The 21,741-nt window shown below is 40.2% G+C and overlaps 1 protein-coding gene across 2 annotated transcripts in view; it reads right to left on the reverse strand.

Moving 5' to 3' along the window:
• The window catches only part of EPHA4 (EPH receptor A4), a 137,841-nt gene that overhangs the window by 67,923 nt on the left and 48,177 nt on the right, over nucleotides 1-21,741 (reverse strand). For both annotated transcript variants that reach the window (XM_081260736.1, XM_081260737.1), the window contains exon 4: nucleotides 8,272-8,427. In XM_081260736.1, coding sequence (XP_081116862.1) covers nucleotides 8,272-8,427 — 156 coding nt within the window. The remainder of the gene's footprint in view (nucleotides 1-8,271; nucleotides 8,428-21,741) is intronic.

The following is a 21,741-nucleotide window of genomic DNA, read 5'->3' on the forward strand; positions in this document are numbered from 1 at the left end:
CTCCTGTCCTTTCCTTTTTGGGTTATTGAGGGTTTCAGTTTCTTTGTATTAAGAAGACTAGTTCATGACTGAAGTATTTTACAAATCCTCAGCTGTACGTGTGGAAGCTACATGAATGAAAGACCAGGAAAAGCAGGATTGGGCGTTTCATTTGGGATTTAGCTAGCCTATGCATTGATTTACATTTCTCAGCACTTTTTCATAGTTTATCTTTAATTTAATCCCTCTAATAAAATCATACAGAAAAGTATTTCTTACAGCAATCTGATAACCAAAAATGAAGATAAGAAGAGTTAAGCAACTCATCCAAGTGAACACAGCCTGCAAAGCTAGAAACCCTGGCTCCCAGGCTGAATGATACCTCTGCCCCTTCACAGGGACAGACATGGTTTAAAGAAAAATATTCAAGCTTAACTCTGAATTCATTTGTGGAATGAAAGTGGAAAGTTTCAAATTTTCTCAGTTCACCCAGAGGTAAATGTCTCTTAGTTTCCCTCCCCTTCATGAAGATGGCTAACCAGAATTACCTTCTGGATGATGCTTTCATTTAGTTGAGCTCTTTTCTTGCCTGGTTTCTACCTTCCAAGCAAGAGAAACCTGGGCATGGCAGTGTAGGTTTGAAATTCCAACTACTTGGGAGGCTAAGGTAGAAGGACTACAAGTGTGAGGTCAGCCTCAGCAACTTAGCAAGAACCCCATCCCAAAACAGAATTTTAAAAAGGGCTAGAGATGTAGCTTAGTGGTAGAGAATTGGCCTGGCATGCATGAGGCCATGGGTTCAGTTTGCCCCAAATAAAAGAGAAACAAAAAGGGGATTTCTGTTAAAGATTCTTTCCTTTTTCCCCTGGAGGATGATCACAGGAGGAGGAAAAGGAGCAATTATCTCTCTACAACAGGACTCTTTGCTCAGCTCATCTTCTGCCAGCCTTCAGGTAGTAGGTGGAGCAAGAGTCAACTCTAAGAGGAAAATCAAAATGCTGATAGCAAAGAAGATACACAGTTCTCTCCCCAGGGGATCTCAGAAAAATGCATAATTGACCCTATTTCAAAGAAGCATGCTGTGAATAACCAATGTATGACTTCCATGAATAGTGTCAAAAAATGCCATCCAGAAATGAAGGGGCTCGGCTGATGACAGGCCACCTTTAATTATTCATGGTGGTAAAAAAAAAAAAAAAATCGTAATAACCTGGCTAAATGGCATTGGCAGATCATTTGAGACTCACTTGAGCATACATTACTGTTCCTCAAACCTGTGCATTTTCCTAACTGAATCCATGCTGCACTGTTTATCCCCATAAAATGCAAAGTAGGCTGGAGAGAAAACAGGGATGAAAATTGCATTGTTTTTGAAAGAATTCAATAAGAAGGTACCTGATCTTTATGAGCAATCATGATGCTTTTAAATTTTGCAAACAACTACCAAATGGCAAGTGATGGGTCTGGAGTCGCCTAGTACCTTCCACTCTGCACACCTGGTGGTCTCCCCCCTGTATTCTTAACTGTCTTCAAAAAAAAAAAAAAAAAAAAAAAAGAATCATACACTCAATTCTTCAGAGGTACTTTTTTCTATTAGTAGTTAAAAGCAATTTGAAAGGAAGAAATGAGGAGGTGGTTTACTCACTAGTTAAGGTCAGACCTTGAACTACTGAGCTCTAAGGAAGCAGCCTAGAAATGGAACAGCTGAAGGCTGCATCTGAATTGCCAAAATGTCTTTGGTTGCTTTGATCCATTTGTACAGGGTCTGGGGACAGACATATTAGCCGGCTTATCAACTGACTAACAGGCAGGGAGACCATATGTTCTGAACTCAAAACCAACCACCTAATCAGACAATGGGGAGCTGGTGTCTCAATTTGCGCTTTCGCCCCATGACAAATGGAATGCAGTAAGAAACGACGCTATTACATGGCAAATTCAATATAAGACATGAAATAGGAAATCCCCCTAGAAATCTTATATTTGAGATTTTTTTCATACAAACACCTTTACAGAAATGATTGATGGCATGAATGATAAAAGGGTCAGAGGTCAACAAATGGATCTTCTGAAACAACACTTTGGGAAATTTGGGGCTTTTTTTTTTTTCTCACTCTTCAATTAACTAATCCTGCACTACAGCTAATAGCAACCTCACTAACTAGTTTCATAGAATGCATTTCCCCACCACTATATTATTAGCTGCTTGTAGCTCTAAAGCAAAAAGAAATATGCTTTTGGGTGAATAAAAATGTAGTTTACTTGAAACTGAAGGCTGCCTTTTATCCCATGGTTTATACATCAAAGCCTCTCTCTAGACATCACTCCCCAAATCCCTAAGCCAGACTGTTAAGCATGTAAATCTTTGGGGTAGAGAATTGAACTGAACATCAGGGGCACCTTCAAGAGAGGTTTTGAAAATGGATGTGAGATTCCTCAAATTAAAGCACTTTAAAAAAAAAAGGAGAAAGAAAAAGAAGAGTCTCTCTTCTCCTGACCTTGGAAACAAGTAAGGACAATGTTATTTTAATTTGCATTCAAATTTTAACAACACAGTCACACAGCACCAGTGGGATCGACACTGGGTTTCCACGAAGATTGCTCATCATTTCATTATGGCTCATTATGTTGATAACTGTCAGAAAGCATTAGAGGCGAGGGCTTTGAGTAATAGAACTGAAATGGTAATTTTAAAACAATACACTTTCTGGAGGAAATACAGTGGCGCACTAAATTCAATTAGAAAAGGCAAATGTAGACAAAGTTAGTGGTGCTTGTTGTTTGGAGCTTGGCCGTTTAAATTTCTTGATAACCTAAACCTGCAGAAGGCACCCTCAAATCAGGACTTTTCATCGTAGATCTTGGTAAATTTGCCCTCATTAGCTCTAAGCTCTTCCCGTCTAAATTGTCTTAAAAGCTGCAATTTTGGAATATTTTAGGCCATGTCTAAGCATCAATCAATCACTCTTTGTTTGACACAGCTGACGAATTATTCAAGGCCCGTTTACTTGGAGACAGATTTGTGAAGGCCCTTCAAGTTGGCAATCTAAAATCATAAGCTCTCAATGAGAGGGGGCTCCTGATCACAGTGTCCTGATAAGTTTCACCAAACACGTTAAATAAAGAGTAAAAGCACAAGGACCGATTTTTCAATTGAAAACATGGAAAACCACTCGGGTAATAGTGGCAGGCAAAGGGGGCAAAAAAACAAAGTAGCTTTTTTTCTTAGATTTACAAAGCCAATTGGGGACTTCGTAAGGCATTTTTTTTTAACACATTTTGAAATATGGTAGGAAAAAGTATGATATTGGTCCTGCTTCCTAGAAGGGGCAAAGAAGACCTTTCTCACATCAGTTATTGGACAAGGAACCAAAGGACTAAGGTAATCAAAAATCTCCCTGCTGAGGCACGTGGTGGACTCCTCCCAATACTGCTGATTGGCAGACCCACTGCAGACTAAAGCAAAAGGAAGGGACTGGGAAGGAGATCTGGAGTGGGCCAGGGGTACTGCAGTTAGAGCACACCAATTTCCTTAGTAAAAATCACATCAAAATTTCTGCAAAGAAATGATTCATGAAACCCAAATTCCTTCTTCAGCTTCAATGGTGTCCTTGTGTGTGTGGGAATAATAGCATCTGTCCTACTGGCAATAAAAACCCTGTTGCCCTTCTTGACCCATATAACCATCTGAGGTGAGCATTTGCATTTGTATTCTCTGGAAATAACCTAGTGAGACTCTGGAAGGGAAAAAAAAAATATCAACAACGAGTATAAAAAACAAAACTGCACAGAGAGCGTATTTGATTGTGTGACCCCCAAACCAGGTCAGATTTTGTTCATTTAGAAGACAGATGAAGTACTCCATTTCCAGCAAGTGAGAGTGTTGGAGCGGCACAGGCATGAAAGAGGGGATCTCCCGCCTCCTGCCATCCTTGCTACCTAAGGGTGACAGGTTCACATTCCAGCAGCTTCTGTATCACTCAGAAACTTACTTAAAATGAAGAATCTTGGCCTGTCCTCTGTCCTGTTCTGATTCCTAAGTGACTTCCAGGCACACTGAGGTTTAAGAAGCACTATCCAAACTCCCTAAACAGTTACCACCTGAAAACACTCAGATCACAGGTCCATTGACTGATCTCACTACCTCTGCCAGCAGCTGTTTCTATTAGCCTACCCAGAAGCTCTCATCAAAAGTCCTCCCCAAAATAAAGTTTACTGGTTATTAAATTCTCATAAGTCCTCCAGCAGTGCGGATGGGGTGGACTTCTAGGCGTCTCCCTCTAAATTAGCTGATGCTACTTGTATTCACCTGGTCTCATCGTTCTCCAACTGAACAAAAACCTGATTTTACAGGCCAGTGGAGCAGAGTCTCTCTTTGGCTAGAAGAATGAGTCTCAAAGAGTGTGTTTTATTTCTTCATTAGTGTGCCGTCACAGTGAGCGATCACTAAATGCAGGGCTGCATGAGAATCCCAGGGTTAAAGACAGCGTAATGAACAAAGAAGGCGCCTGATTATCATGGCTGTCAGCACGAGGGAATTGGGTTTGTCACCTGGCTTAACCAACTGGTAAGAACTGATTAGAGGCTGGAATCAGTTTGAAAGGATCCCTGATGTTTATGTTCCTTTCCATCCCCACATCTTGTCAAAAGAATCCGATAAAGCTGGGAGTGGGGAGGATTATTCTGGGGGTTATCTGAACAAGAGGTTCTTTGAGAAACTCCTACTGTGTTCTCTATTGAAATGTCCACTACAGTGCTGTCCAATGGGACTTTCTGCAAGGACAGAAACTTTCTGTCCACTACTATTGTCAGTACCCCATGTGACTACTAAGCCCTTGAAATGTGGCTAAAGCATGAATGAGCAACTGTATTTTAAATTTAATCATAATGACTTCAAATTTGGAAAGCTGCATGACCTAGTGGCTACTGTATTGGGCAATGATAGTCCACTATATTCAACAGGAAGGAAGAGATCTAATGGGAGAGCCATAGGCTAGGAATTGGATTTTAATTCTTCTGCCTAACTTAGTAAATGTTATATCTAGGAGCAAAGAATGGTCATCTCCCTGACTATACCTTTCTCAAAGGAGATCTCAAGAGACTTACATAGTTAACATTATAAATTTAAAAACTAATAACTTTAAAAGTCAAGTCTGTAGAAAAGTGGTTTGAACTTCAACGGTACAGTGGAATTGATGACTATCTTTTGAAAATATTGATGCTTGAGTCCCATTCCAGTGAGCCAGGGGTACAATGTGGCCATCAGAAAATCTCATTGTATAGTCAGAAGGAAATCACTGATAAGACATAATGATAACCTGCTGGGGAGGTGGTCTGGGGGAGGAAATGAACTTTCAGGGAAGAAAGAGGAGGAGAACAAACATTTATTAGATCCTCACCATGTGCCAGACCTTTGCAAATATGTTCTTAGCTACTTTTTAACACCACCACAGGCATAGAAGTGAGAATCCACTTTACAGGCAGAGCAAGGACTTAAAGAGATTAAACAACCTCTCAGTGTCACCAACTTGGTTAGTGGTTAAAGCCAAGGCTGTCTGCCTGGTAAGACTAGTGGAACCATCTGCATCGAGTTTCCGCTTCACTGAGGGGCTGGGTGCCGAGTCAGCAGGATTCAGTCACAATTAGGACAATGCCTGTGATCTTGCAGCAGAGAGGAGGAGGAGTTCCATGAGCAGGAGGGCAAGGACCACCTGTGGCTTTGGTGTCCCCATGGGTCTTCTATCCATGACTCAAAAACCCACTGCCCTTGCTCCCTTTACCTTGTCAAAAAGCATCTCAGAAAAACACAAAAATTACTTTCATTTTTCAAGTTTTTGTTTCATACGTATGTTAAAATCAAATTTTTTTATTCATCTATAATATCAGGATAAAGCTAATTAATTCATTTCCACAGACATAAAATTCTAAGGGCTCCTCTGCCTTGTCATTATTACACATATGGCCAGCAGCCCAGGATCATAGACACATGGCAACCTTGGGAGGGTCCCTAAACTCCCAAGGAGCAGGGTACAGGAGGAATTCAGTAGTGCTCCACAACAGGTCAGAATCAGGAGATGGCCAGGCCACATGGTCCAAGGTGAGACTCCTGACATTTTCGACACAATCAAACTCAACCTGGAAAAGCTTTTCCAATGGAGAGGGGGCCTGCCTGATGCAAACAAATGGCCATGATCACGATGTCAGCCCCCAATAGTTCCCCTCTATTGTGCTGGAAAATCCCACTAGAGAGTTGTTGGTAGTGTGTGTGTGAAGAGAGGCAGGAAGTTTATGATTAAATGAATCACACAAACTTGAACACATCTCAGAAATATTTCAATTGGGAAAGACAAAGCCAGGACTTGAACAGAGCATACACAAGCAGCCATCCAGAAGGAACGAGGGGAAAGAAGGCCAAGAAATCCTTGTCGGCTTAGGTTACACCCAAGGCTGACCTCACCTCTAGAAGTTTATGCTTGACCTGGGAGACGTGCAAGAAAACCTCCCAGGAACTAGAAACTATGTGAGTCTTCCGATTGTGTGGCTTTGATACCACAGTGGGGTGTGGTCTGAGGAATGCTTTTTATCACCTTTGAACTGGAAGCTGCCTTATCTATAAAATAAAGATAACACCTACCTTATGGACTCCCTACAACTGAACCAGGTAATAAATTTTTTTGAAAGTCCCTCATATATTAACTGTGTATGATTTTTAAGTTGTCATCATCATCATCATTAGTAGTAGTATTGTTTCTTGTTATGAAACGCTGCAGAGGTTATGGAAATATCAGCCCAAACTTGGGATGGACCAGAAATCTCTCTCCCCACTTCTTTCAAAGGTGATATACCTGGTCATGACAGACAATGGCCCCGTGGCAGCCCGAACTACTTAAAGGCCAGGAAGAGCTTCTATTCTCAGGTGATGCTGGTCCTGGGTCAACCAAGATGGGATTTATAGTTGTTAAGGAACATAATAAGAATAATTATAATTACAGTAAAAGCCAAAATATATCAGCAGCATCATTTTATGCATTTTACATAACATAAGCAGTATGAGGCTGTGAAATACCAACAGGCACAAAAGGACACAAGGCTGTGCACCCCTAATCCAGAAAATGCAAATCCAAAATGTTCTCAATTCAGATATTTTGAGTGCAGACATGACACAATAAGAGAAATATTCCACACCTGATATGTGACAGGGGACAGTTAAAACATTGATGCCCTGAAAATATTGTACAAAATTCTTCAGGCTACGCGTAACAGCTGTATATGAAACATAACCACATTTGATGTTTAGATATGGGTTCCATCTCTAAAATATCTTATTAGCTGTATGCAAATTTTTCAAATACCCCTCCCCACAAAAAAAAAAAAATCTTAAATTTAAAACATTTCTGGTCCCAAGCATTTTGGAAAAGGGAAACTCAATTTGTACTATTATTAGCACATTCTACCGATGAACGAACTGAAGCTAATCAGTCACCCAGCTACTAAAGAGTGCGTCAGAAAACAAACGCAAACCCTGGGGACTTTGCACTAAACCACTACATCCCCAGAAACAGACTTCATTAACAAACCCAGGAAGTGAAATGCTGGGCCCTTCACTCCTGTCCTGGTCCAGGTCACAGTCACGGCAGGATCCATGAAGCCCAGAGTGTGCATGAAAGGAAGAGCAACACCTGGGAACACTTCCCAAATAAGGTGTGAGAAGAGCTCTCTCTACTGCCCTTCACACCAGGCTTCTCAGCTCCATCCATTCATTAGCCCAACATTTATTAAGTGACTATCATTAAAGAAGCATTTATTAGGATCCAGAACTAAGTGTTATGAACACAAAACTATGAGGAAAGACGGAAGAGGTGTAATGGCAGCTACAGCAATGACCTCAGACACACTGAGCTGTCTCTTTGCACACTGAAACCACATTCTCAAACCCTGCTCTCTACCTGTTTCTCCCACAGCTGTAAGCTTTGCGCAGTGCTCTATGCAATGGTAAAGCCATTTGTAAATTCCAGTCTCAGCTCTAATTACACTGTCAGACAGCCCCTGAACACTCAATCTCTGTTCCACAAAGCAGTCTGCTGGCAGCTGCGCATTTTGAAGGCAAGCAGAAACGGTGAAAAGGATTCTTTCTTTTCATGAGCCTTTTCCCTGCTATGACTGAGAAGAGATGCATGCTTGATCTAATTTGCCCCCTGCATGGCTACCCTGGGAGAAGACCTGGCAGTGCCCTGCGAGGTGGTAATGAAAGCTGTTGGCATTACAGGAACAGGAGACAAGCAAACAACTTACGGGTGCAGGGCATAGAGGCAGCGTCATTGTCAGCTCGGAAAAAATCTCGGTCACAGGTGCACGAGGTGGCTCCTTCCCAGACAGAGTAGCTGTGGGGTGGACACTTGGCACAGGTGGCATCCGTGGAGAGAGCCTTGTAATATCCAATTTTGCAAGCTGCAGGGAAGGAGAAAAGAACAAGAGAACAAATATAAACCACTGCAAATACAGCAAAGCAAAATGTGAAGCCACTTCCTTAGCTCAGAGGAAGGAAGATGTTTATGCTAACTACTGATGATCAGCTATGGCTTAAGATTCAGGTATAGTCGCCCAGCCATTAATCGATTACAGCCACCCTTTAAGGGTCCTTTACATTCTTGGTTAGGTGGCAAGAGGCCCCCTGGGAGATATTTGCTTAAAATTGGTGGTACCCACTGAAAGCAAAGCCTAAGTTTGCTGAATGCCTTTCTATGTGCCAGGTACCCCGTATCTGCACTCTCTTGTTTAATTCTTATAACACTCTCTTCCCATAAACACTATTATTATCTTTACCTTAGAAATTCCTGCTGAGAGCAGGTAATTACTGGTATGAGACGAAGTGTCTGGTAAGTGTCAGTAACCAGGTTTGACCCTGGGTATTCTGCCCCCAAAGCCACCCGCTGTGGGATCTGAGAGCATGGTCTGTAACCAACCAGTTGAAAGTATGTCTAAATGGTAGCAAAGAGGTGGTGGGTGATTATTTCCTATTACAGCTAAAGAGAATACCATATCACACAACCAAGAAAAGCAATCAAATATATATATATATATATATATGTTTTGTAAGGCATATGTCATGATTTCAGGGCAAAATAATAAAAACTACTAACTGTAGATCCTGGAATATAATGTGGTGGTTTTTTGTTTGTTTGTTTGTTTGTTTTTAGATCAGCAAATATTTTTTGTTTATTTCAAGTTAAAGACACCCTCCTGTTTTTTTCTTCCTCTATTTCAGCACCCTCACCCTCAAGAGACTGGTACAGAGAACAAGAGTGGTACAATTCTTTATGCACCTGAGATGTTTTCCATGACTTCATTTTTATAAACACCACACTGACACTGAGAACTACTTTTGCTAATGTGGAAAAATTCAATAATGCTGCAAAACCTCATAATAAAAAAAAAAATAGTTAATAAGGTCTGCTTCCCCAATTTCCCCCTCTATGTTATTCATGATCTATTCCAACATGAAATTAAAACTGACCAATACTATCAGTATTAAACTCACAGAGGCAAGGTCATTAAAAATAAAGTTTTCCCAGCCAGGCATGGTGGTGTACCCCTGTAATTCCAGCAACTTGAGAGGCTGAGGCAGGAGGATCCCAGGTTCAAGGCCAGCCTTGACAACTCTCAAAGTAAAATAAATAAAAAGGGCTGAAGATGCAGATCAATGGTAACCGACCCCCAACCCCTCACCACCAGGTTCAATCTTCAGTACCAAAATAAATAAATAAAATTATTCCATAACATCAAAGGTGTATTTTTTCTTCTTCTTTTTTATTTATTTGTTCTAATTAGTTATACATAACAGCAGAATGTTCTTCGGTTTCGTTGTACACAAATGGAGCACAATTCAAAGGTCTATTTTAAAAAGTGAGATATCTTCAATCTTCCCAGCATGATCCAATCTCAGTCCTCTCCATTTAATACATCCCCAGGTTGTATCCATACTGTCAAAAACACCAGCTGGGAGAAGAACCTACGGGGACATTTTCCATCAGCCTGACCATCAAGAAACTAACCAATGCTAGCAACCCAGCAGATCTTTCTGGAAGGAGATCTAAGGGACCTGCAAAGATACTTGATTCTCGGGGACTATGTGGCTGTGATCCCCTGCCAGCCCCATGCATGAAGCATCCATCTTGCAGACTCCGAGGAAGCCTGCTCCTTTCTTGTGTGTCCTCTGACATTTTCTGCCTCACACACTCATCACACAAGCGGAAAGGGAGTTTAGTGGGAGCTCAGCAATGCACACAGTTACTTCACTCTTATTAACTGAAGTTGTTTATGGAATTTCCTTTAACGAGCTCAAACTTTATGACGTGTGCGGCACCAACAATAAAAGCGCTCAGAGATCAATCTCTCCCTTATTTGCTTTCGTCCTTCACTGGACCGAAGCATCTTAGAAAAACAAGCTGCTCCAGTGACTGAGATTTATGTGTCTCAAGTTTACACACATCGCATAATTAGATAAGGTTCACCTTGCAAGGGGCTGTTTGGTCAACCTCAGATGGCCCTAGGGTTTCCATTAAATCAGAAACCCAGGTTTGGTAGGAAGAAGCACTGGGGCTCAGGCCGGGCCATATAAACACAAAGAGCCCAAACTCCCTGGGTCCCACCTGTCATCAGCAGGTCACAGTCAATAAAAACAACTGGAGGTAACTTGTTCAGAACTGCCAAGAAGGCACACCTTATGTCTTTTTTGTTTTTTCCCAAGAATAATCGCTGTTCCTGACTGATTCTCATGTGCTTTTGATTTCATCCAGAATCAAAATCTAAAATTGAATAGTGGGAGTAGAAGATGAATAATAATGAAAATTAACCAATGACTGGTCAATGTGACACCAAAACAGCACTTGTTTTGGTTGGGGAATTGGGGATTGAATCCAGCAGTGTCTCATCACCACTAAGCCACTCCCCCATCCCCCTTTGTGATTTTTTTTTTTTTAAAGACAAGGTCTGGTCAAGTTGCCAGGCTGGCCTCAAACTTGAGAACCTCCTCCCTCAGCCTCCAGAGCCGCTGGGGTGACAGGTGTGTGCCATTGTGTCCCACTGAAAACAGTACCTCTAAAAATCTCATGGGGTCACTGCTAATTCTTCAACTTACATATGTAGTTCTTAAAAGACTATTAGTTTAAAAAATTAAACTCCAGAGTTCACAAACATCAGATTGGAAGATGTTTCTTCCAATTTGTTAAAGTCCCCAAATTCAGTATTTTAGGTGAATTTAAGGAAAAAATGAACTTGCAAGCTTATATTTTCTTCCAAGCTGATACTAATATTACAAGAATAAAAATACGTGAATTCATTTGGGAAATACACAGCTTCATACCAATTTGGAGAATTGAAAGTTTTGGGGTTTTTTAACATGTCGAGTATTTTTACCCTTTTCCTGTTTTACAAGCACAAGCAGAAAATATAAAATTGTCATTGTGCTATTTTCGGCAGCTCTTGCTACCCTTAACACATTCTTTTGTCTTCAACTACATTAAGACCATGTTATTAATATTTCAGGATTCTTAGAAAGGCGCTCTCAAAATACAGCAGTGGCTATCCACACAAACAAACATTTGGCGGCTTAACATTCAAAATAACCTACCAAATGGATGGTTCCTCTACATTTCTCTGCTGTGTGGTTGACAGCCTTCCAGTATTTGATGCATGAATGTGTGAAGTCCATTCTGCATTTTTCTTATTCAACGCTCGCTAGCATCTGAAAATATTCACTGTCTCCTTCATTCTGAACAAAATCCCTGTAAGAGATTCCCTTGGCATAGCAGGCACTGACGTGTGTTAGTTTTTCCCATCATTCTCTCCTGGTTGAGAACTGCTACCCTGCATTTTTTTTTTTTTTTTAATGCTACTGACTTTTTAATCAAGTCCAAAGTGCTTCCTCAAGAAACATCTTCCTCCTGCCCTCTCCTCAGTGACGCTGCAGCAGGCAGGGAAGGGGTACCTGAGAATAGTCTCCTTACTTGACCTTCTGACTTCCATTATGGGAAGATAGTTCACATCAGCAAAGCAAAAATTGCACCCAGTTCCTTTAGCTTTGTCTTGATTACTGCTTTCTGTTGACATGACATGAAGGAAGAAGATGGAGGAAAAGGAGGAGGAAGAAAGGCTATGTTCTTTCATCAGCTCACCGACTACCACAACAAGGTTAATTTTAAAATTCATCAGTAAATTCTCTTTGTAGAATATTGAGTTGCAGTTACCTTTTGTTAGATGCAAAAATGTTTTTCAAGCTAATACAACATCTGCTAGATATATTTTGGTGCACAGACACGAATACATGGAGATGTAATGCCCAATTTCATAGCTATTATAGCTATTCTTTTACACATGTCCTACATAGATGGTCAGGCTTGTTTTTTTTCTTTCCAAGAAACATAGAAAGAAAATATAGAACCTGATTGTCTTTACAGCTCATTTTAAACTAAACTAGCTTTAAAAAGTAGCTATGTGTGTCATAGCAAGTGTGGTTTCAAATATCAAGCAATTGAGTACTAATTACAAGTATTGTTTCATTTAATTGTCAAAATAACCCCATGAGCTTGTGGCACTAACACTAGTCCCATTTTATAGATGAAGGAACAGGCGGTTTTAGGTAGGCTTCAAGACCACACCAATAAGCAGAAAGTCAAACATCTATCTAACTCCAGCGCTTATGTTTTTCTGAGTTTTCATATACTGTGGTTACCTAGCATGAGGATTGATCTTCAATAAAAATGTGACGTGGATATCAATGATGGGGTGGAGAAGTGAGTTAGTCTCAACTTCCATTTGCCCCCAAGTCCAACTCATTGCTGGCTGCATGGACCACACTTTGTTAACTGTGATCCACTACCTACATTACAAAGACTTGGGGAAGTTACTAAAACCAGGCTCCAATCCAAGTTTAGGATTGTCTGGTGGGGCATAAGAATCTTCTTTTCAAAAAAAAGAATCTTTTTTTCATACAAACTCAGAGGCCAGTGAAAATCCTGCTGGTCCAGGGACCACACTTTGAAAACCATTGCCTGGCAGAAAACAGATCTACCTCCAAGAAAAATGTCAAAGTGTTGTTCATATCAGATAAGCTCAAACCACTTCACTCCTCTTTCTCAATATCCAAATGCTACTGGGTCAAATGATTGTCAGAAGAAAAATAGTCTTGGTGTGGGGAAATGGCATGTCAGAAATGTGATCACTTTAAAATACAAAGAATAAAGAACATCCTTATAGAACTTAAATTGTTCTTCAGGCAAAGATAAATATGCCCTGTAATGTCCCCAGTGTGAATAGAACAGAACTTGGGGTAGAATAGCCTTGTAAAAATGAACTGCTCTAAAAGAAGGAAAAAACACAAAATTTATACCCAGTTATGCTAAAGGTCACATTTTAGAATTCAAAGTTGCCCATCCCCATCCCAGTGTTCCAAGTCACAGCCTCAGCACTTGAAAGGCAGATGTTGGAGGGTGCGGTACAGCAGTTCAAGAACACCCTGAGCAGTACAGCAAGACCCGGCATAAATAAATAGAAAATTAAATAAAATATTTCAAAGGAAGTCTACCACATTAGTACTGTCTCAAATAAATTGTCCTCTCAATTTATTAAGTTATCACTGGTGTCTTCTGATATTGTACTTCACAACTATTAAATGGCACAATAAGTCTATGCTTATTTGATTTCACACACTTCTGTTTCCGTGACAATAAGTTTAGGATAGTAAAATATAATTGTTTAAAAACACTTAGTAAATAAATTAATCATCTGGTTGTGTGTGTTTTTTGTTTTTTTGTTTTGTTTTGTTTTGGTTTTGGTGTGTATGTGTATGCACTCTGGAGAAACAATTTTCCAAAAGACAGTTGCAAGACTAGAAATTCAAGTTCATGCCATTCACAGGAAGGTTTGCACTCTCTAATGAATATTTGGGTAATTTGTTAAAAAGATTTACTGAGTTGTTTTGAAGGCTCTAACTGGATGTCAATCTTTAGTATCCTCAGGACATTATTTTGAAATGGCATTGGGGAGATGATGGAGATACAAAAGATCAGATAAAACTGCAATATTCTATTTTGGTTACCTTAATCAAATTTATAAAGGAATAGGCCAGAAATCCACCTAGGACAGTTAAGATACTTAGGACGGAGATGTTTTATAATCAACAACAGCAGGAATGTTAAGTGAAGAACAGCAAAGGCAAACAAACCAACAACAACAACAAAAAGGCTATTTTCTACCTAAAAGTCCAACTCACTGTCTGATTTGCTCTTAAACTTCATAGTACTTTATACCAAGGGCAGCCTGGACATATGAGAATGGGCTGGCTTTGGACCTGGAGCTGTAGAGACCAGAATTTGCGACTTAGCTCTGCTATTTATTAGCTATGTGAACTTGAACAAGTAATTTGGCTTTTCTCTACCTCAATATTGTCACTTGCAGGGCTGATGTGAGGAAGAGGAAGACAAGAACACAGCCTGGTGTGTGGCGTGTGCTAGCTATGCACTGAAAGATCACTTGCTCTTACTACTGGTTACAACTAGTGTAACTGGCTGCAAGAAGTGAAGATAATCCACATATTTAATTTTTTTAAATGTTTTTTCTTTATATAAAATGGAAAAAAAATCTAAAAATGAAAATAAATAAGAATACAATTTCTAAAACATATAGAATGACATTTATTATTGTTTTATTTTCCTCTCTTAACAGAAGGTGGAAATCGTGGGGCTAACTTCTGATTCATAGACTCTGCATCTTATTCAGTAGCCACCATTAAGATAAGTATCAAGTAAAAATATATTTTTATTTTAAAAATGTAAGCAAACTTTTAAATTATAAAGTGACTTAAGCTACTGGGTTGGGTTTTCATGGTTCCTTCTCCCCACCAGTAGTGTATGATGCGAACCTTCTCCTCCATCAAGCCCAGATTCTATTTTCTGCCCTCCATCTCCTCCCATTATTTCCCTTCTTACTTGGGAGCTAGCTGTCAGGAAAACAGACAAGGGAAAAAATGACAGGAAAAAAACTATGCTGAAAATTGCCTTGCTCTTTCACGAACAGAATGCAGCCTAATCCCATAAATAGGTGGGTAATTCTAAAATGTCAGATGTATGTGGTTTCCACATCAGGTGCAGTAAATCCTCTAGAAGCGAATCCACATAAAGCTTGCTAAATTTAAATGAACTCCATAAACATTATTGAGCACAAATGAAAAAGAACACAATAGAGTGATAACTTCTTATTTCCCCACCTTGACCATCTAATTATTTGAGGAGTTCTTTCTCTTTGGTGAATTTGGAGGGAGAGAGCTTGCACAGGAGAGGTTCAAATAAACAGCAAAGAGAAGCAAATTTTCAGCCCATTTTCAAGACCTAATTCCATTGTCAGAAACTTGGCTTAAAAGCAGCCCTGTACCCTACACATGTGGAGTCGATGGGGCTGGAGATCACGCTCTTCAATCTTGTAACTCTAATCTTTGCCTGGTAAACCTGGGCTTCTCTCAGCAGGGACCCTGCCAAGGCATGAGGCTTCCCACTTACCTGGAAGGACTGACTGGAGGAGGGAAGGGCTCCAGTGTCTTTGAAAGACATGTTGCATGCTGTTCTAATGCCTAGAGGTTGCTCCCAGGTGTGACAAAAGGACTGTTCTGAACTCGGACTTAGGTATGTTCATTGCAGTTTTCTCTAGGAGGGAGCTGTCATGAATTTGTAACAGATCACAATAGAGCATTGTTCAGAATGAATGGATGGATTATTTCAATTTGATAAGGTGACAATTTTATAATAGAGGGCAGCAACAGCAACCTATAATCACCATAAGATTTTTTTAAATGCATCTATTTTACTAAATGAAGATCTCCTATTACCTACTGTAATCCTGTTTCAATTCTCCCATGTAGGATATTGAAAATTTACTATATAAAGAATGCATATTCTGAATCTCAATATTACCTTGAAAAATAATTCAGGAAAGCAATCTAATCCCTAGAGCTATACAGATTTTATGGACATATTTTTTTCCTTTTATTAATGTGAAGTTTGTCTAAAATTTCATACAACAATGATTATGACTTTCTTTGGAAAACTTTGAGATTATGAAATATTCATTTGAGTTTTCTCAACTTATTGATCTATCAAAGAGATAAATTTGAGTAGAATGAGCACAACTTAATTAAAGGACTCTATAATAATCATTGAGGGTTGTGGAAATGATGAAAACGTCTCTGCCTACTATGCTAAAGTTTATATTAGCAAAGGAAGTGAATGAAAGCTGAAAATCACAAATCACCCCAATGCAAAAAAAAAAAAAAAAAAAAAATCAAGACACCCAAATACTTCTTAATGAGCTAAATTTAGACATTTTTTAATCATTTTTTTAAAAAAACTGATCTCTGCATTGAATTTAAATATAAAAATGACTAAGTATCCGAAACACTTTTGAAAGATTTAAGCAAGTGCTACCATAAAACTACCAACCTTACAGCAAGGGTACATCCATCGCAGCTGTGGCTTGCAAATCCAGAGCCACTGAGAGCAAACTTGATTGACATTTTACAGAGCATCAGGCTTTTAGATGAGTCTCCACTGTCTTCCTCACCCTTTGATATTTGGGATACATAAAGACTAGTGGCTCATTACAGATCCTCGGGTGACAAATAACAGGTTAGGGCACTGAACAGAGGAAGCAGCTGTTCTTTCCTTCTTCCACTCCTGACCCTCCTTTGTGGATCTAGGTAAAAGTTTCATTCATTGCTAGATATGTACCACTGTTCATTCCTTGGGTCATTTATGTTTTAGCAAACATTTATTGATCTTTTAAATAATAATGGCAACAGTAATAATGAGAGTGACTATTCAGTGACCACATACTGTTTAACAAACACATACTAAAAGTCTCAGTCTGAGAGGTTGAGACTTTCTATGGAACTGAGACCTTCAAGGGAGAGAGCAGAACACAACTCACTCTCACATCTACAGGGGTGCTCCCCTGCAGAGGTGCCTCTGGACTTCTGTGGGGACCCTCATCTAACCCAGATTGTCTGTCATAAAAGGAACTGAGTAGAAAAGCCAGCTGAGTTAATAGGATTTCTGAGTATCAACCAGAGAAAGAGTCAAGCCAGGAGACTGGTTCCAACCAGAAGCTAAAATAGTAGCTACTGATTGCCAATTGATAGTTGTGGGTATTGGAGGTATTTATCAAGCTCATTTAGACAAGAATCTTCTTTTTAAGGGAGATCCCAGCTCAGTGAGAGACAGAAATGATTCTCATTAACTTCAGGTATCACCTATGCTTGCTCAAATTTTCTATCAATTTAGAAATAAATGTTGCAAAGAAAACTGAGGAAGAATGAAATATGATTTGGAGCCAGGACCAGACCAAGAGAAACATGTGTTAAATAATTATTTGATTAGCTCTGGTGGCATTGCTACTCATTGTCACCCAAACTACTTTACAGCCTGAGTCGTCACCACTCATGATTTATGCAGCTGAAAGGAGTGCAGTAATAACTGCTCAATGTCCCTCTTTCTTTTTGATATGCTGATGGGGTCTAAGGATCTCAGAAGAAAAGAAAAATCTCCCCAGTGTTGCAGTTATTAGTAATGCTCAGCAATTCTCTGCTGAGGCTTTTTCTGGGGAAGTGGGGGGACTGGAATTCAATCCCAGGAGTGTTTTACCACTGATCTACATCCTCAGACCTTTCATTTTTATTTATTTATTTATTTATTTATTTTTGAGAAAGGATCTTACTAAGATGTTGAGGCTGCCCTCAAATTTGTGGTCTTCCTGCCTCAGCTTCTAGAGTCCTCAGCTGAGGTTTTGAATCATGATTCCAATCACCATTTGCTTTTCAACAATTAATATATTGAGAATTTCTTGAAAGAGAATTTTAAAATTCTGAGTCTAAATGATTTTTATAAAGTGATTTATGTTTAAGAGATATGATCAGGCTAAACATCTGTTTTTGGTATTGTACACAGCGGATTAAAGATTTTATACAACTACCTGCCAACATTTAATATTATATGTGTTGGACCATTCCAACTTTGCTTATGTCTGAGGAGAACAAAATGAAAATTCCCCAGGGCTCCCTGAAGAGACCTAGTCTAGACCAAGTGAAATTTATGGGGAACTTGCACTGTCTGTTTTCAGAGCAAAACAGACATGATCCCAGGGATGATAGTAAAGACCAGCACTCCAAATCCCTGGGATAGCACAGATGATCTTGCTATTATTTAAAAAGTGCTAGCATCAACCCACCCTCTTCCACTGACTCAGTGACACTCCTATAAGCTGGGGGGGGGTTGAAAATTCATCTAATGCATTCTGAACTCATCAGCTTGATGGATTGTTGTCCCCAGAAATCAGTTTAAATTGCTAGCAGAAATATGCAGTGTGATGACAGACTGCTCATCTACTCCCACCTTGACAAGGATGACCTAGCAACTTGACGAGGCTTACCTGCGAGCTTAGCACAGGACCACATGCATAAAAGTGCAAGGAAGGGAGCTGCAAATTCAGGAGCCTGAACTCCATGGTGTAGGGCAGTTTTCCTAAGCTTTCACTTGATTCCCCTCTCCTAGAGCACAAAGGGCTGGTCTCTAGATGCTCCTAACTGTATGGCATGTTGGACGGGTCCCACCCTCAAGGGTTCTGGGAGGTTCTGTGGAAAGTGCTTTGGCAGCCTGAGCACTCTCTGTCATCAGTCTGAATTCATGGGAAAGGGCAAGATGCCAGAAGTGCTTGCAGGTGAATACTTGGTCCCTTTCAAGTGCATCTGACTTACACTGATGACTTAAAAGTGTGTTTGTCTTTTGTTGGGAAGGATTGTCAGTGAGGTGGGTAAATCTTTTCCAGGTATAAATTATAAATCACAAACGGGGATGGAAGGGTACCACCAAGTCACAATCTGCTTATCTGGGCTTCTCTCATCCTAAATATTAAACATGAGCAATGAACATAAAAATAGATAATGATAATAAAACAAAAAAGGTACATCACGCTGACATGTTCCCAAAGTGTTGGGTCATAAAGGAAGAAAAAGGGAGGACAAACTGCCCTTTGTAAAACATAAATGCAAGAGAAGCCAGACTGACCCATTTAAGAAAGCAAAAGAACAAATAAGGATTTGTTCTATCAAACACGGAAGAACTGCGTATCATAACAACCTAAGTTCACCTCAGATGTACAAAAATCTTTACTCATCACAGATAGACCTTTAGAACAAACTTCAAATATGATTATAAACAGCACAGCATGGGCAGCTGAAAACCTTCTCTAGGATTCTATTTAGAAGACGTGGCTGACCTGAATTTAGGAAAAAAGGGTTTTCACATCACTTTGCTAATTAATGCCTCCTCCTTGTACATCACAAAGTAGTTGAGGATCCTTTACAAGGTCCTTCCAACCAGCCATTAAAAGTTGATCACTTTTACTCTGCAGGGCTTGGAGGGAGTCTTTCTGTGCCAATGTGCTTTTTTTTTTTTTTTACAGTGGCTGTAGAAAGTTTGTATTTATTAGGTATAAAATACTGCATAATAAAAAAAACTGAATTAAAAAAATGTTGATCACCTAGGCATGCAGAAATCGAGACCTGATTTTATTCATCAGAATAGGAAAAATTTTTTTTTTCATCCAAGACAGGATCAGCCCTAAAGAGGTTCAGATTTGAAGGGGGAAATATGGTGAAGTCATAAATCATTCTCCCAGAACAAAAGAGGAAAAAAAAAGCATACAAAATTTTTGGCTGATAAATGATTACCTTCATGAACAAAATGAAGCTGTTCTTCCCGAGGCTGTGCTGAGCTTCCACTTAATTGTGTGGAAACACAACTAAGAATCCATTCATGCATAGGTGGAAATGGAGGAAGGGTCCTGGGGGAGAAGACCTGAATTCCAACCCAGGCATTCATTCACCAACTCTAGCCTCAGTGTCCTCTGAGGGCACTGGACTAAGTAATTTTAAATATCTTGTTTTAAACTTCTAAAATTCTGTTTCCACGATCTGACAGACTCAATAATTCTGAAATAACACAAGCTGTTTTAACAAACACCAAAGCAATAAACAATTGGGTTCAAAGCTATTCAGCAGACCATTCCCATCCCTCCGTGTATCTCTCCTTCCCAGACTAGCATGGGCTCATCGTCAAACTACAAATCTAAGCTCCGCCACTTCCCAGCCCTGGGATTACAGCAAGGAACTCAGTCATGGGCCTATGTACTCCATGTTTTTTTTCTCCAATAAATTCATCCCTTTAAACTCTTCATTGAACTTTTTCTTCTCTTTCTTAGCAGAGATCTCCAAATGCACTTGTGCTCTTTCTGCTAAACACAAAGAACCAAATCAGACAAGACAATGAGGGAAAGAAATGTGTTAAGAACCTCAGTGGCGTGAAAGGTCTTTATTGCACATGTATTTTTTGAGCATCTGCATGTGGGTGACATGACTAGATAACCCATGAGGTCTGTACTTTTATAGAACACACGTTCTAGTGGTAGGGACAGAATTTAGTAGGAGAATAAGTAGGTAATAGGAAGGAGATCAAGGGTAGGACACTTGAATTGGGATCAGAGCCAAGAAAGGGCTGGTAAATGTGAAGGTCATATGGGGGGTGGCATTCAGGGACAAAGGGAAAGTTGCAAAGTCCCTATGAGCAGTGTATCAGAGGAACAGAAAAAAGAGGACTGTCATTGGGAAATGCTTCCAAGACCGATCTGAGAAGTCACCCTGGTGCACATCACAGGCCCTTCACTCAGTGAAGAGATGAGGGCTTGTCCTCAGTGTGGCAGTGGGATTGGTTAGAGATTTTTCAAAAGATCTCTAGCTGCTGGTGGAACATGGAACACAAAAGTGCCATCAGAAACAGGGGGTCCATTAAGAGGTCACTGAGGTAGCCAAAGGAGAAAGGAAAGCCACCTGGCCAGGGTATACAAAGTGGAGCTGGGAGTCAGCGTCCACTTAAATACATAAGGGACCAACACTGCTCTTCCTCATAGCCCTAAGATCTTCCTCTTAAATAGACTTGAGATTCCAAACAAGTGACATAAGGAGCAAAATTTGACTCTCCCCCCTTGGCTCCATCCTTCAAAATGAGTCATGTCTAGATCCACCTGATCCACCTGGGGCTGTCACTTCCACAGCTAATTATGGCTCAAGGATGCCTCCTGAATGTGCCAGGACAACAGCCCTGAGGAGGCTGGCAACCAGCCCCTGGGTCCTGACCACTTACAGGTGGTCACACCTTGACAGCAGCTGCATGACAGCACCTACCAACTAGGGAGAGGAGGGACGAGATCCTGGGCGTGATTCAGGCTAGAACTAGGAGTGCAGACAGAACCTGTCAACAGTGACAAAAGGAAATGATGAGTGATTAAGGTTTCAGGGAGACATTAGGTGGCTGCTGGGGTGGCCAGCACCAGTTGTTGTTCAAATGAGGCCTTCCCTTTCCATTTCCTCATTGAGCTGAATTGACCTAATCAGAGGCCATAGATTGCTAGCTGACTTCTAGGAAAACTGAGAAACCAAGTTGATATACTCAGACCTGGTTCTGTTTATGCCTTTCTTTCCTGATTGATCCTCCAGAGGAATGGTCCCATCTCAAGTTGCAATAAAGGAGAACTCTCCCTCCCAGGTCCAGTCTTGACCCCTGCTTCTGAACAACTATAATTCACTAAAGAACTGTCATCCCAGGGTTTTCTGCCCATCTCTCTCTGTTGGGCACACTCGTAACTCAACAGCAGCAGCAAATGTGC

Source organism: Spermophilus citellus (genome assembly GCF_964194105.1).
Source record: "Spermophilus citellus genome assembly, chromosome: 11".
NCBI classification, from domain to species: Eukaryota; Metazoa; Chordata; class Mammalia; order Rodentia; family Sciuridae; genus Spermophilus; species Spermophilus citellus.